Source organism: Macrobrachium nipponense, chromosome 18 (assembly GCF_015104395.2).
Source record: "Macrobrachium nipponense isolate FS-2020 chromosome 18, ASM1510439v2, whole genome shotgun sequence".
In the NCBI taxonomy this organism is placed as follows: Eukaryota; Metazoa; Arthropoda; class Malacostraca; order Decapoda; family Palaemonidae; genus Macrobrachium; species Macrobrachium nipponense.
This window is the reverse complement of record NC_087211.1, coordinates 70171549-70184544: the sequence shown is the minus strand read 5'-3', so window position 1 is coordinate 70184544 and position 12996 is coordinate 70171549. Positions and strand designations below refer to the sequence as shown.

Below are 12996 nucleotides of genomic sequence, written 5' to 3'. Positions count from 1 at the left end.
TTATTATTATGCTGCCGTTTTTACATTTATTGTAATCGTTATTTCACTGCTTTTTCAATGTGTTTGTGTATTATGCTGCCTGATTTTGTATATGTATTTATGTACTGCACTGCTTTTTCATTTATACCGTGGTCCTCTTATATATATGATGTTGCTTTTATTATATTAGTTATGCTGCTTATGAAATTGTTTGTTGAATTGTACAAGAATCACTTAATTGGATTATTACTGTTGCTGCCTTTATTATTTAATTCATTGTGTATTTTTATTTTGATTATCACTGGACCTGACTCACTTGTACATTTTGTATATTTTGTATAATAAACTAATTTTAAGGTAATTTTTTTTGGTTTTGTTATGCTCCTCCCTCCTTTGTTTGTCACCTGTCGTCAGTCACTACGCACCAAATTGCTTATTTTTAAGAACCTGTCGATCTCGAAAGTCGAGATCGTAATACTGCGTTATTCGCTTTTATCGTGCGGGCCTTTTCTTATCAGCAAACGATTTAAAATTTCATCCAGAAATCTTGTAGTTTATTGTCAATATCCTCAATCAACAGTGTCATGCGTACACATTTATCATTTCACACCTTCGTGGACTACATTTACCTTCAGAAAACATAAACAAGATTATTTTAAAACTATTTCGAACTGTGTATATATATATATATATATATATATATATATATATATATATATATATATATATATTTGTGTGTTGTGTGTGTGTGTTTGTGTGTGCATACATACACACACCACGCACACATACACACTCACACACACACACAAACACACACACACACACACACACACACACACACACACACACATAATATATATATATATATATATATATATATATATATATAGTATATATTTCATATATATAAATTTGTGTGCTTTGCTTCTGTTGATGAATAGTTCATGAGGTAAATAGTAAATATAACGGATATTATTTTGCTACCCAAGGATGCCTAGTGAGCCGGTGAAGAGCAGCCTGAGATCTTGTTGGCTTCTGCTCAATTAAGTTAAATAAAAAATGTCAATATTCTTAACTATTCTCTCTCTCTCTCTCTCTCTCTCTCTCTCTCCTCGTCTCCTCTCTCTCTCTCTCTCTCTCACTTTCTGTATGTTTATTTCAGTACCTCATAAAAATACTTACACTTTTACTTACGCCCAACTAAAACCTTTTTCAAGAACGAGGAAGGACTTTAGTAAAACATCATAGGAACATCTTTCGACGGGAGAGATTTCTACCATTTTTCTTCTTACCGAGTTTTACGGTTTTGTAGGTATTTTATTCTGTTTGAATTTTCGTTGAAAATTATACACCCAAAAATAATTTTGACTGCACGCGGTAGAATTAAATTTGCGTTTCAATCTTACATTCCAGAGACAGTCAAAAGTCTAGGATTCATAATAAAATGAAAAGTGAATTAAAAGTTATTATTATTTATTATTATTATTATTATTAATTATTATTATTGTTATTATTATTATTATTATTCAGTAGTGGACGAAACCTATTCATTTGGAACAAGTGCACATAGAAAAGGGGGACCACTGACTTACAATTCAAGCTTCCAAAGAATAAAGTGTTCATTAGAAATCCCACTTATCAAAAAGGAAAAAAAATTAATAAACAGATAAATTAATAAAAAAGTGTAATGAAAAGGGTAATGTGAAGGTATCTTTCCAAAACACAACAAGGCGTGATTCGATCTCCAGCTTACTCGGGGCCCGTGCTAAATTCCAAGGTCAAATAGCTCGTTGTTTCACCAACGAACATTAAAATAAAATACGCGATATTTTATTAGAAATAATTGTTCCATACTGCTTAACATGCGCGTTATTAATTTTTTCACATTTCCGTCTAATAATAATTTTAAATATCCTATCCTAAAATTTCTGTATCTTTAACTCAACGCAAAACACTTTTTCAGACCTTTTTAGGGTTTTCCATAGACCTTTCCTAACGCGCTAACAAGAACAAAAACGGCAAGAACAACAACAATAAGACCCCCAAGAACAAAAACAACACGACAACAACAATAAGAACAAGAACAAGAAAAAAAACAATAATCAAGTAGTTTGAAGGGTTACTCCCCGAGTAAGCGAAAACGAACCAAAATATCCAGAAAAGTACAAAGAGAAACCACAGGATTCCAAACAAGAAACGAGGAACAGTTAAAAGAAGCCGCAGAAGTACCTGACAGATTGGCCAACCAATTTAATGACTCCCCAGAAGCGTGAAGAGAATTACAAATGGGCGGATGGTGACAGGGCACCATTACGCTCACATAATAAAACTTGACCGCGAGTGCTCTCGAAGCGGGTCTTTGATTGGCCACCTGTCATAAACTTTTGTTTCCTAATTAGATCTAACCAATGATTTCGTTAGTGAAAACTAAGAAGTTGTGTTAGCCAATGAAATTAGGAGGAATGTTCGAACAAATACTGCAGGAGCCAATGAAGGATTTCGTTGACGGTGGTAGAAATTGTAGCTTTTTTTTATTTCCAATAACCTGGAATTACCCCTTTTAATAATTTCTTAGTATTTTATTCTGATATCAAAGTATACAGCCTGTTGAGAATTTTGTAGTAATAAATCCCGTCTTTATATTATGCTGTATCTTGCCAGTATTACATAAATTCTCACTGAAGTGATAACATATTTTTGACGAAGGAAATGGATTATCTTTCAAGTAAAATATTTGTTGTTGGCGAATAAAGTGGCCTCATGCCAACACAGGCTCTTGCTCCCTGAGCATCCTTCAAGTGAAGATTTACTTACTTGGTTTCCTTACCAACTCACTTTTTGGATTTTTCGCCATAGCCAGAGGGTATCGAATTAATATCCATATTGCAAAAGGTTTAGCTATATTTTAGAAAAATAGTCATTGAAGGTTCATTATACAAAAATGAGAGACAGAATAATTAGATATTACAAGCAGCACAATTTGAAGCTTCTCTTTATAACAATACAAAAATAAATTTAATTTTTATAACTATTTATTTCACCTGAATTAAGAAAAAGTTCTGAATAAACATTTCAGTCACATGATAATCTCTGTTGATATTCGTGAATGAATCTTGCAATAATGGGAGTGTTCATTAACGACCAAAGCCTAGGCCGTAACCTCCAAGCCCACCAAGTCCTCCTCCGAGGCCGAGGCCTCCAAGACCTCCTCCAAGTCCTCCTCCAAGTCCTCCCAGACCTATTCCATGTCCCAGACCGCCTCCAAGACCGGCTCCGTATCCCAGGCCTCCTCCAAGGCCTCCAAGTCCTCCTCCAAGTCCCCCCAGACCTCCAAGTCCAATAATAGGATCAGCAGAACGCTTTTGTCCGGCAGCAGCGAAAGCAACCAACAATGCGAAGACCTGGAATAAATACATTTTAATCTTTTTTGGAGGTAACCCTGGAATCGGTTCATTATCCCGTTCAACAAATATAAAAACGAGAGACCACTTCAATAAACGCATCCTTCAAATGGACGCTGTTGTCAAATAGAGAAACTAAAAAATGCTGTTCGTTCATGGAATTACTCAATCGAATTTTAAAGGATATAGGATTTTATGAGGTCAGGTCTATCTTAGCTTTAACATTCGCTAATTGCCTGCTGTGTTTCAAAACTGATATTAGATTACAGCCCATCGTTTGAATATTACTTCAATCTAGTTTTTAGCTAGTTTTCATGGGTGTATCTTTCCTTGGAAAATAAATGTCATAGATAAGGGATTTAATGGGTTAATTATTCAAGACTGGGTAGGGTACTAAAGACCAATTGGTAATTGACATAAAGGAATTCTACTATTGCAAACAGTTGTCAAAATTTTCTAATGATTTATGTAACGCTATGTATTCCTGAGCTGTAAATCAAATTGCACTAATACAACAGCTACAAGAGTTATTCAAACAACAAATGAACGACAAAAAAACTGAACAAAAATACGAATTTTAATTCTTACCAAGAATTTCATCTTTCCAAACTTCTTGTAGCGGGAACGAGAGACGACTGGAGATAACTGTGCTCTACCTGCCCCGAAATCTGGCTTATATATGGATGCACGATGGAAACAAAATCATATTGTGTTTTAGTAATTTTGTCAACTTCGACCACACCCTCCTATGAGTCGGTGGCATTGACCGTGAACCGAGTTTATTATTGCCTTGGCAGTGGACGGCAAGATTGTCTTTGTCCCTGATGTGCTTTAATGATAATGTGTGGAATTCCTTTCGAGTTTAAATGTATATATATATATATATATATATATATATATATATATATATATATATATATATATATATATATATATATCTATATATATATATAAATATGTTTATATGTATGGGAATGAAATACATTCTGCTAAAGCAGAATTCCAACTAATAAAAGGAGCCCACAATTAAAAACGCCCAAAATGCAGAAAGTAAAAACTATATTTCAGAGACCTTCTGTCTCCCTCCTCAGGCAGGTAAGGAATGAGAAAAGGTACAAAAAAATCAGTATTTGTATGTGTGTATATATACGCATATGTAAATATATATATATATATATATATATATATATATATATATATATATATATATATATATACTATATATATATATATATATATATATATGTATGTATAAGGGTTTCCGTGAACATCCTGATATATCCTCTTTACTTAGATCTCACGATAAGGAAATTCTTTAGACGCAATTAAGATTTCAAAAGTCTTCATGCACTAATAAACCTGTATGTACCTATTTCCCGGACTCTTTTTATTTGTCACTGCTTTAGCTACCATGAAGGAAGTACAAAAATGAAAATAGTAACTAAAATGACATTAATTAAGGAACTAAGCTTCACTATTCACTGCCGTTGCGTTGATTGGTGCTATGGTGCTTTTTAGAAGGATATGCAAATGATGGTTGACTTTCGTAAAGTTGGATATGATTTCAACGCAGAAAAACTATAAACAAACTTCTGGGATTGTAAATTACAAGACTAGGCCTATAAAATACCATTAGTATCTTTTTATAAAGTTATGATAATTGCAGAGAGAAGAGAGAGAGAGAGAGAGAGAGAGAGAGAGAGACGAGAGAGAGAGAGAGAGAGAGAGAGAATTGAAGTGATTTCCTTTCATTCAACACAATTCATTTGCAATAATTCATGAACAATCTGATTCGAATCGGTATAATCTTTAAACACTTAGATTTTCCGCCGACTTTAATGTTTTTTGCAAAGATTCTGCTGCCTTTCTTGCATTTCCCTTTCTATGCTTCGCCTTTTTTTTAATCACAAGATAAAGATTAAAAAAATTTAAACTCAGCAAAATTCAAACAGACTCCGATATCCTTACTGTGCTTCGCCTTTTTTTTTAGTCATTCAGACAAAATTAAGAAATCTAAACCTCGGGGCAAAATTTCAAACAGACTCCGCCTATTCCTAACTGTGCTTTCGCCTTTTTTTTTTTAGTCATCAGACAAAATTAAGGAAAATCGAAAACTCGGCAAAATTCAAACAGACTCCGATTATCCTTTACTGTCTTCGCCTTTTTTTTTATTCATCAGACAAAAATTAAGAAAATTTAAACTCGGCAAAATTCAAACAGACTCCAATTTCCCAAATGCTTTTACTGTGACGTTCAAGTCTGGATTTGGCTGGTTACAATTTTTTTTATGGCGATATATCACTAACAATCAGAGGACATTTTTTCCGCTTGTAAAAATTATTTTGACTCCTTTACTAAACGATTGTGGTAATACTATTGTTTACTTATATTGCTCTTTCTAATTTTTATGTGTATATCTGTTTCTGCCGAATTATTAAAGGTTATTTGTTTGTCTGTAACTCTTATTGTTGAGTTTCCTTTGTTCGACATAGAGTATTTTTCTATATGAACATTTGCACATTTTGGATAAGAATAATCATTTGAATCATACATATACATCCAAGTTCTGAAAAATATTGTGCTCACACATATATTAGTTAATAATTATGTTATTTATTTGTCTTATTGCTCTTTGCAGACTGATGATGCACAGATGTTTCATGTGCGAAACGTTTCATAATAAACTTCATCCTTTTACAACTAGTATCACGGACACCCTCTTTGAAGAGTCGTATATAATTTCTCCACCGAACGACTATATATATATATTTATATATTATAATATAATAATATATATTATAATTAATTAGTATATATATAATTATATATATTATATAATAATATATTATTATAAGAACGTATATTATATTAATAATATTATATATTATTATACTACATATATATATATATATAAGTATAAGTATATATTATATATATATATATATAATAATAATTATATTAATATAAGTATACTATATATATAACTATATATATATAAAATATTTATATATATATTAATACATATATTATATATAAGTAATATATATATATATATATATATATATACATATATACATACATAATATTAAGTATATATATATATTATATATATATATATATATATTATAATATATACATATATATTATATATATATATATATATATGATACATATATATATATATATATACTACCTATATATATATATATATATAGTATATATATATATATCATATATATATGTATATATATATATATATATATATATATGGAAAAATATTTGTGTTAAGTATTTTCAAATATCTCCATCATGACCGTTCATTTATCTTATGATAAGGAAATACTTCTATAACAATATAGGCCTTGTACAAATAACCTTCAAATACGTCCCTGTAAACAGTTATAGTTACATATTTTCTGATCTTTTTGCTTATTCTTTTTTATTGCATTTTGTAATATGAGAGAAATGTGCAAATGAAAGTAGTAACGATGATAACCCTAATTAAGTTCAACTGTCAATGACAGTTACTTTGAATGTTGCTGTTAGGATTGTATGTAAATATTGAGTGACTGTCGTTAAGTGGAATATGATACAGACGAAGCATAACTATAAAAGGACTTCTGTAATTGCCAAAGATAAGTTAGACTATAAAATACATTAGAATATTTCTATCAGGTATGGTATGTTCCAGAGAGAGAGAGAGAGAGAGAGAGAGAGAGAAAGAGAGACAGAGAGAGAGAGAAGCAGTAATTTCCTTTCATTCAACACGCTTCATGTACTATAATTATTGATTATTGAGCAATCTTGTATAGTGTTTAGAAGCTACAGTACATCAGTGTATTCCTTAAACATTCCAATTTGCCGCCTTTTGAAGGTCATTGCAAAGTCTCTACTACTCTTTTTAGTTTCTTGTAAAAGATACTATCGTGCTGCCCTTTATACTGTCTGTCCTCAGATTTGTAAAAAAAACTACTGAGGCTAGAGGGTTACAAATTGGTATGTTGATCATCCACCCTCCATTCATCAAACATAACCAATTGAAACCCTCTAGCCACAGTAGTTTTTATTTCAATTAAGGTTAAAGCTAACTATGGATCGTGCATCTGGCAGCGCTTTCCGGAGGCGTGGGAGGACGTACCCTCGCTCTGCCGCATCTGGGAATCAACTGAAGAGTTCCCGGTCGTAGCTGATGGTTTTATACAGCATTATACGTTGCACAGAAAATTCGTTTGAGCAGAAGAAACTTGTGCGCATTTTTTTAAAAATTCCCCTTTCTGTGCTTCGCTTCGTCAATTGCTGACAAAAGTTTAGGAGATTTAATTTCAAAGAAAGTTCAACAGATTCCGGTTCCTCGAATACCTGTACTCACGTTCTTCTCCAGATTCGACTGGTTATAATTTTTTATTGCAGAATCTCGCCAGCAATCAGCGGATATTTTTTTCCGCTTGCAAACTTATTTAAGTTCCTTGACGAACCTTTTGCGGTTATATTGTTTTTTTACTTATATTGTTGTTTACGTATAAATGATTTTAGTTTTAGGAGAATCTTTAAGGATCGTTTAGTTTTATCTTTAATTCGCATTGTTGCTCTTCTCTTTTCTACAAAAATTATTTTTCTATATGATTGCTTTCATATTTTCGACAGTTATGATAATGCGTAACACTTACACATACACACGCGAGCACATGCACACACACATATATGTATAACTAAGTGTGTGTGCATATACACACATACACACACATATATATATACATAAATATATCTTTTAATAATATATATATAATATATATAATATATATATTGTATTTATTATAATAAATATAATTTTATATATATATTATATATATATATATATATACATATATATTATATATATTATATATATTATATATATATATATACTATATATATATATATAGACATATTGGAGTAGGGAGACGCGTTCTGTCTTCCATCCATTTATTAGCGCCGACGTTTCGTATCATCTTGATACATTTTCCAGGCTGAAACGATTACACATCAATTGCGTATAAGTAAAAAGATACACACAATGTTTACCAACACCAAAATTAAAAACCTTTTAATAAATTAAGAATAAAAACAGAACAAAAACAGAAACACAGAATAACAGTGAAAGGGCTAGGAGCGAATACAGAGAAACAAATTAGTTAAAAATAATAATAATAATAATAGATATATATAATAATAATAATAATAATAATAATAATAATAATAATAATAATAATAGAACGAACAAGACACCTACCCACAGCGGTAGCGGAAGGAGAACTGTGGGTAGGTGTCTTGTTCGTTCTATTACTTATTATTATTATTATTATTATTATTATTATATTATTATTATTATTATATTTTTCTATTATTATTATTATTATTTTTTAACTAATTTGTTTCTCTGTATTCGCTCCTAGCCCTTTCACTGTTATTCTGTGTTTCTGTTTTTACTCTGTTTTTATTCTTAATTTATTAAAAGGTTTTTAATGTTGGTGTTGGTAAACATTGTGTGTGTCTTTTACTTATACGCAATTGAGTGTAATCGTTTCAGCCTGGAAAAATGTATCAAGATGATACGAAACGTCGGCGCTAATAAATGGATGAAAGACAGAACGCGTCTTCCTACTCCTGTCTCCATACTACTATATATATATATATATATATATATATATATATATATATATATATATAATATATAATTCTTACATCACCTGATTGATATAGATTATTCGAGCTACAAATGTCCTTTAATACCTTATTCGCTCCACCTTGCTATTAATATATTTTCATACATGTTAACTGAAGGGGAATTTTTGTTGTTGATAAGAAACTCGTCGGGTCACGGACTCGAAGCATAGAAACTAAGAATTCGTGACCTACAGTGACGCGCTTTAACCCACAGGACCATCACAGAGGTTAACATATTATAAAGAGAAATATTAATTGCCAGGTAGAGAGAATTAGATATTGAAGGACATTTGTAGCTTAATATCACATCACAGCAGGTGGAAAAATAAGAGACTGGCCGGTTTCGACTTTATTACTAACCCACTGACGAATGACTGGTGTTGGTAGAAATCCCAATCTAGGAGGACAGTATAGATAAAGATACAAACCCGTGGAGGTTAAATATCCACACTTGACAAGTGTCATAGAAGAGGGAGACAAACTTCATTAGTGCTATGGGGCAAGGTTCACTGTTTATTGAGATGATAATCCTTTTTTTTCGTGTCTGTTACCTTCTTAAGAATTTCAAAACATTTAGTCTAATTTTCTTTTTTTTCCCCCCTTTTCAAATCAAAATTCAACGTTCAAGCAGCTTTATTTCGGACATAAATGGCCATAGACAAACACATAAATAGGCTATACATATACATAAGCGTATATAAAAAGCTTCCAAACTCAAAAAGGATAAAATTTAAAATAAGTCTGAGAAATGATTATGAAAGAGAGGTGAAAAATTACGATATGAATGAGATGCGGATAATGAAACTAAGTGATTCTTCCTACTAAAAGGGCATATACATCTGTATCATATCAGAACAAAGCAAAGAAATACTATATTCTTGCATAAAGAGCACACTAAGCATAAATGAGGCTTTTCCAGTGTTTGAAAATGATTTGTCATTCTAGTTTATAAAGTCGCGACAACTGCATTGGAAACCAGTATGGAGGACTCGCTGGGTGATCTATTTCAGGGTCATACCCAGAAGTGCTGATCCTTAGCCTGGATTAGCTCTCGGAGGACATAGACGACTTGGCCACAGGAGCCTTGGACTTGGTGGACATGACTATAAGAACTTTGGCAATTGATAATTTTGTAAAATTCGTCATAAAAATACTTCCTATTGAAAAATTCGCTGTACCTACTGTCCCAAAACTACCCACTTTACCAATCTTCAGCTAATGTATATAAAATCTTTTTTATGATGAATTGTACAAAATCATCAATCGCCATATTCCTGCTATTAATTATTACCGAGAAAGCCTTTTATGATTGGAATTTTATATAATATAAAGAAAAGCTAATCCTTTCAATGACCTTCGGTGTAATATAGTACACGTTTGCTTACCCCAGCAGATGTGACTTGGCGAACTTATGGCTATTGCACACGGTGTCATAGCCACCAGACTACGAGAGAGAGAGAGAGAGGAGAGAGAGAGAGAGAGAGAGAGAGAGAGAGAGAGAGAGAGAGAGAGAGAACTAATAGGGCTCATAAGATGACGTACTAATTGGAAGGAACGCTTTACTCTGGAGTGATTCATGGTCAATGACAGCATTAATATACTTGAATTTCGGGTGTGGCCGAGGGATTTACCAGGGATTTACTCTTGTGGTGTCCTTTCGTATATATAAAGGCGTTTCTGGAGCCTGACCAGTATAACGCAAGAAGCCTTTGTCGTGCAGAGACCCACTAGTTAAAAAGATAAACATGAGATCTTTGGTAAGAAGGAAAAAGTGTCAGGTCACATTTAACATACATTCGTTTTTATATATTAATGACAATGGTCTTAATTTTATTTCTAAAGAGAATTAAGGCTTTTTCCAGTTAAAATCCCTGGACATATTCAAAATTCTTGCTATGTGCAAACAAGTCAATCTGCAATGTTTATCTTTTTTTATTGAAAAATATTAAATCTGGCAATAAAAGATTTCTCATATAACTACAAAAACTCTCTTACTTTTCCATTCTCTCTCTCTCTCTCTCTCTCTCTCTCTCTCTCTCTCTCTTGTTCTTTAATAAGATATATTTGATATTCTCTCCAGTTCGCCGTCCTGTTGGTAGCCTTAGTGGCTGAGGCTGCTCCCGGAATCGGCTATGGAGGTCTTGGAGGACTCGGTGGACTGGGCCACGGAGGCCTTGGACTCGGTGGTCTAGGCTTAGGCCTAAACGGAGGATATGGTGGTGGATACGGTGGCTACGGAGGTCTCTTGAGTGCTGGAAACTATGCCAACGGCTACAGCCATTCCGATGGTTACAATCATGGAAACCATGTCCTGAAAGGCTTTGGAGGATCTGGTGGGCTGAACCATGGCCATCTTAACAAACACTTCCTCGGGAAGCGAAGTGCTGATCCTGAACCTATAGTAGGCCTAGGAGGACTTGGAGGACTTGGCTATGGAGGCCTTGGACTTGGAGGTCTAGGCTTAGGCCTAAACGGTGGCTTCGGTGGAGGATACGGTGGCTATGGAGGTCTCTTGAGCGCTGGAAACTATGCCAATGGATACAGCAATTCCAATGGGTACAGTCATGGAAACCACATTGGTAACCAGTACGGGGGACTAGGTGGGCTGTCCCATGGTCATGCCAATTTGCTTGGAAAGTGAAGCGCTAAACCTCGACCTGTATCTGAATGAATCCTCATACTGACCTTTGAAAGAATTTATCGATGGATCCATACAAATTCAAATCAACGCTTACGGGTATAAAAGAAACATGAGTGCATGTTTAACTGACGTTTGCTGAGAAAGCGTTTCTTATTGTACATTGAGCATATATAAAGAAATATATTTTATCTTTGCAGCAAAATTGAAGTATTTTTCTTCCTATTTCCTTTACCTTAAAGCATCTGCACATATGAAGAGAATGTCAAGAATTTTATGGTTAAATAACGGATGATTACTTTACAAATAAGATATGATTATGTTCCGGATAAAGATATTATTCTCTTCTATTTTAGATTATTCCTTTCCCCAATGATAAAAGAGAGTCACTTGTAGACTAAATATCTATATCCCTGACAGGTGTCAAAAGGGATGGGAGTAGAGGGACGATAAAACTCAGTGCTATGGTCAGGTACGATGTTTACAAATATGATAAATATTTTGCATAAATATATATTTGCTTCCTTGAAATTTAAGCATTTTACAGATTTCTGTTGTCTTGCCAATGGAAACTGCATTGGAAACCAGTATTTATGACTAGGTGGTTTATATCATGGTCATACCCACCTGCTAGGCAAACGATGTGCTGATCCGGAGCCTGGATTAGCCCTCTGAGGACTTAGAGTACTTAGCTACAGAGGCCTTGGGACTTAGTGGACTTGGCTTAAGGCATTTGGCGATTGATGATATTATATGATTCATCATAATAATACTTATTAAAAAATTCGCTGTGCCTACTTTTCCAAAATTATCTGTTGAACTAGTGCATATAACCGTATTTTTTATGATGAATTATTAAAAATCATCAATTACCATATTCTGGTTACTGACTAAAAGTTAATCCAAAAGAAACCCTACAATAACTGGATCTGTGTTTAAATACACAGACATGTAAGCCTTTTGATGACCGGCGTAATATACAAATACACTTGCCCCACAAGTGACCTAGGGACTTAAGGTTATTGCACACGGAAGTAGCTGAAGCTGAGAATAAATTCTCATCGTGGTGATATGAGGTACTGAACCCTTAATTTTCTAACATACAAGAACCTATATAAAAATGTAAACTTATAATCAAATATGATATGTCCGAGTTAATGGGTAGAACCTCGAAGGACCAAATTCTGACAATTCTTGAATCATTATTTGTTAAATAGATTGTTACCCAATTAAACGCCCTGTCCTCTTTCATACTCCGTACCCTTTGTGAGTGTT

General features: G+C 33.1%; 2 protein-coding genes across 2 annotated transcripts; one reads left to right on the top strand and one right to left on the bottom strand.

Moving 5' to 3' along the window:
• Positions 1-2862: 2862 nt before the first annotated feature.
• On the bottom strand, positions 2863-4071 carry LOC135196821 (acanthoscurrin-1-like). The gene is made up of 2 exons (XM_064223612.1): positions 3969-4071; positions 2863-3380 (listed from the first exon to the last, which is right to left on the bottom strand). Exons 1-2 carry the CDS (start codon positions 3978-3980, stop codon positions 3114-3116), a joined length of 279 nt encoding a protein of 92 aa, XP_064079682.1. The 5' UTR covers positions 3981-4071; the 3' UTR covers positions 2863-3113.
• Positions 4072-10734: 6663 nt separating this feature from the next.
• LOC135196820 (acanthoscurrin-2-like) lies at positions 10735-11926 on the top strand. Its single transcript, XM_064223611.1, has 2 exons — positions 10735-10840; positions 11164-11926. The coding sequence occupies exons 1-2, from the start codon at positions 10829-10831 to the stop codon at positions 11722-11724; spliced, it is 573 nt and encodes a 190-aa protein (XP_064079681.1). The 5' UTR covers positions 10735-10828; the 3' UTR covers positions 11725-11926.
• The last annotated feature ends 1070 nt before the right edge of the window (positions 11927-12996 follow it).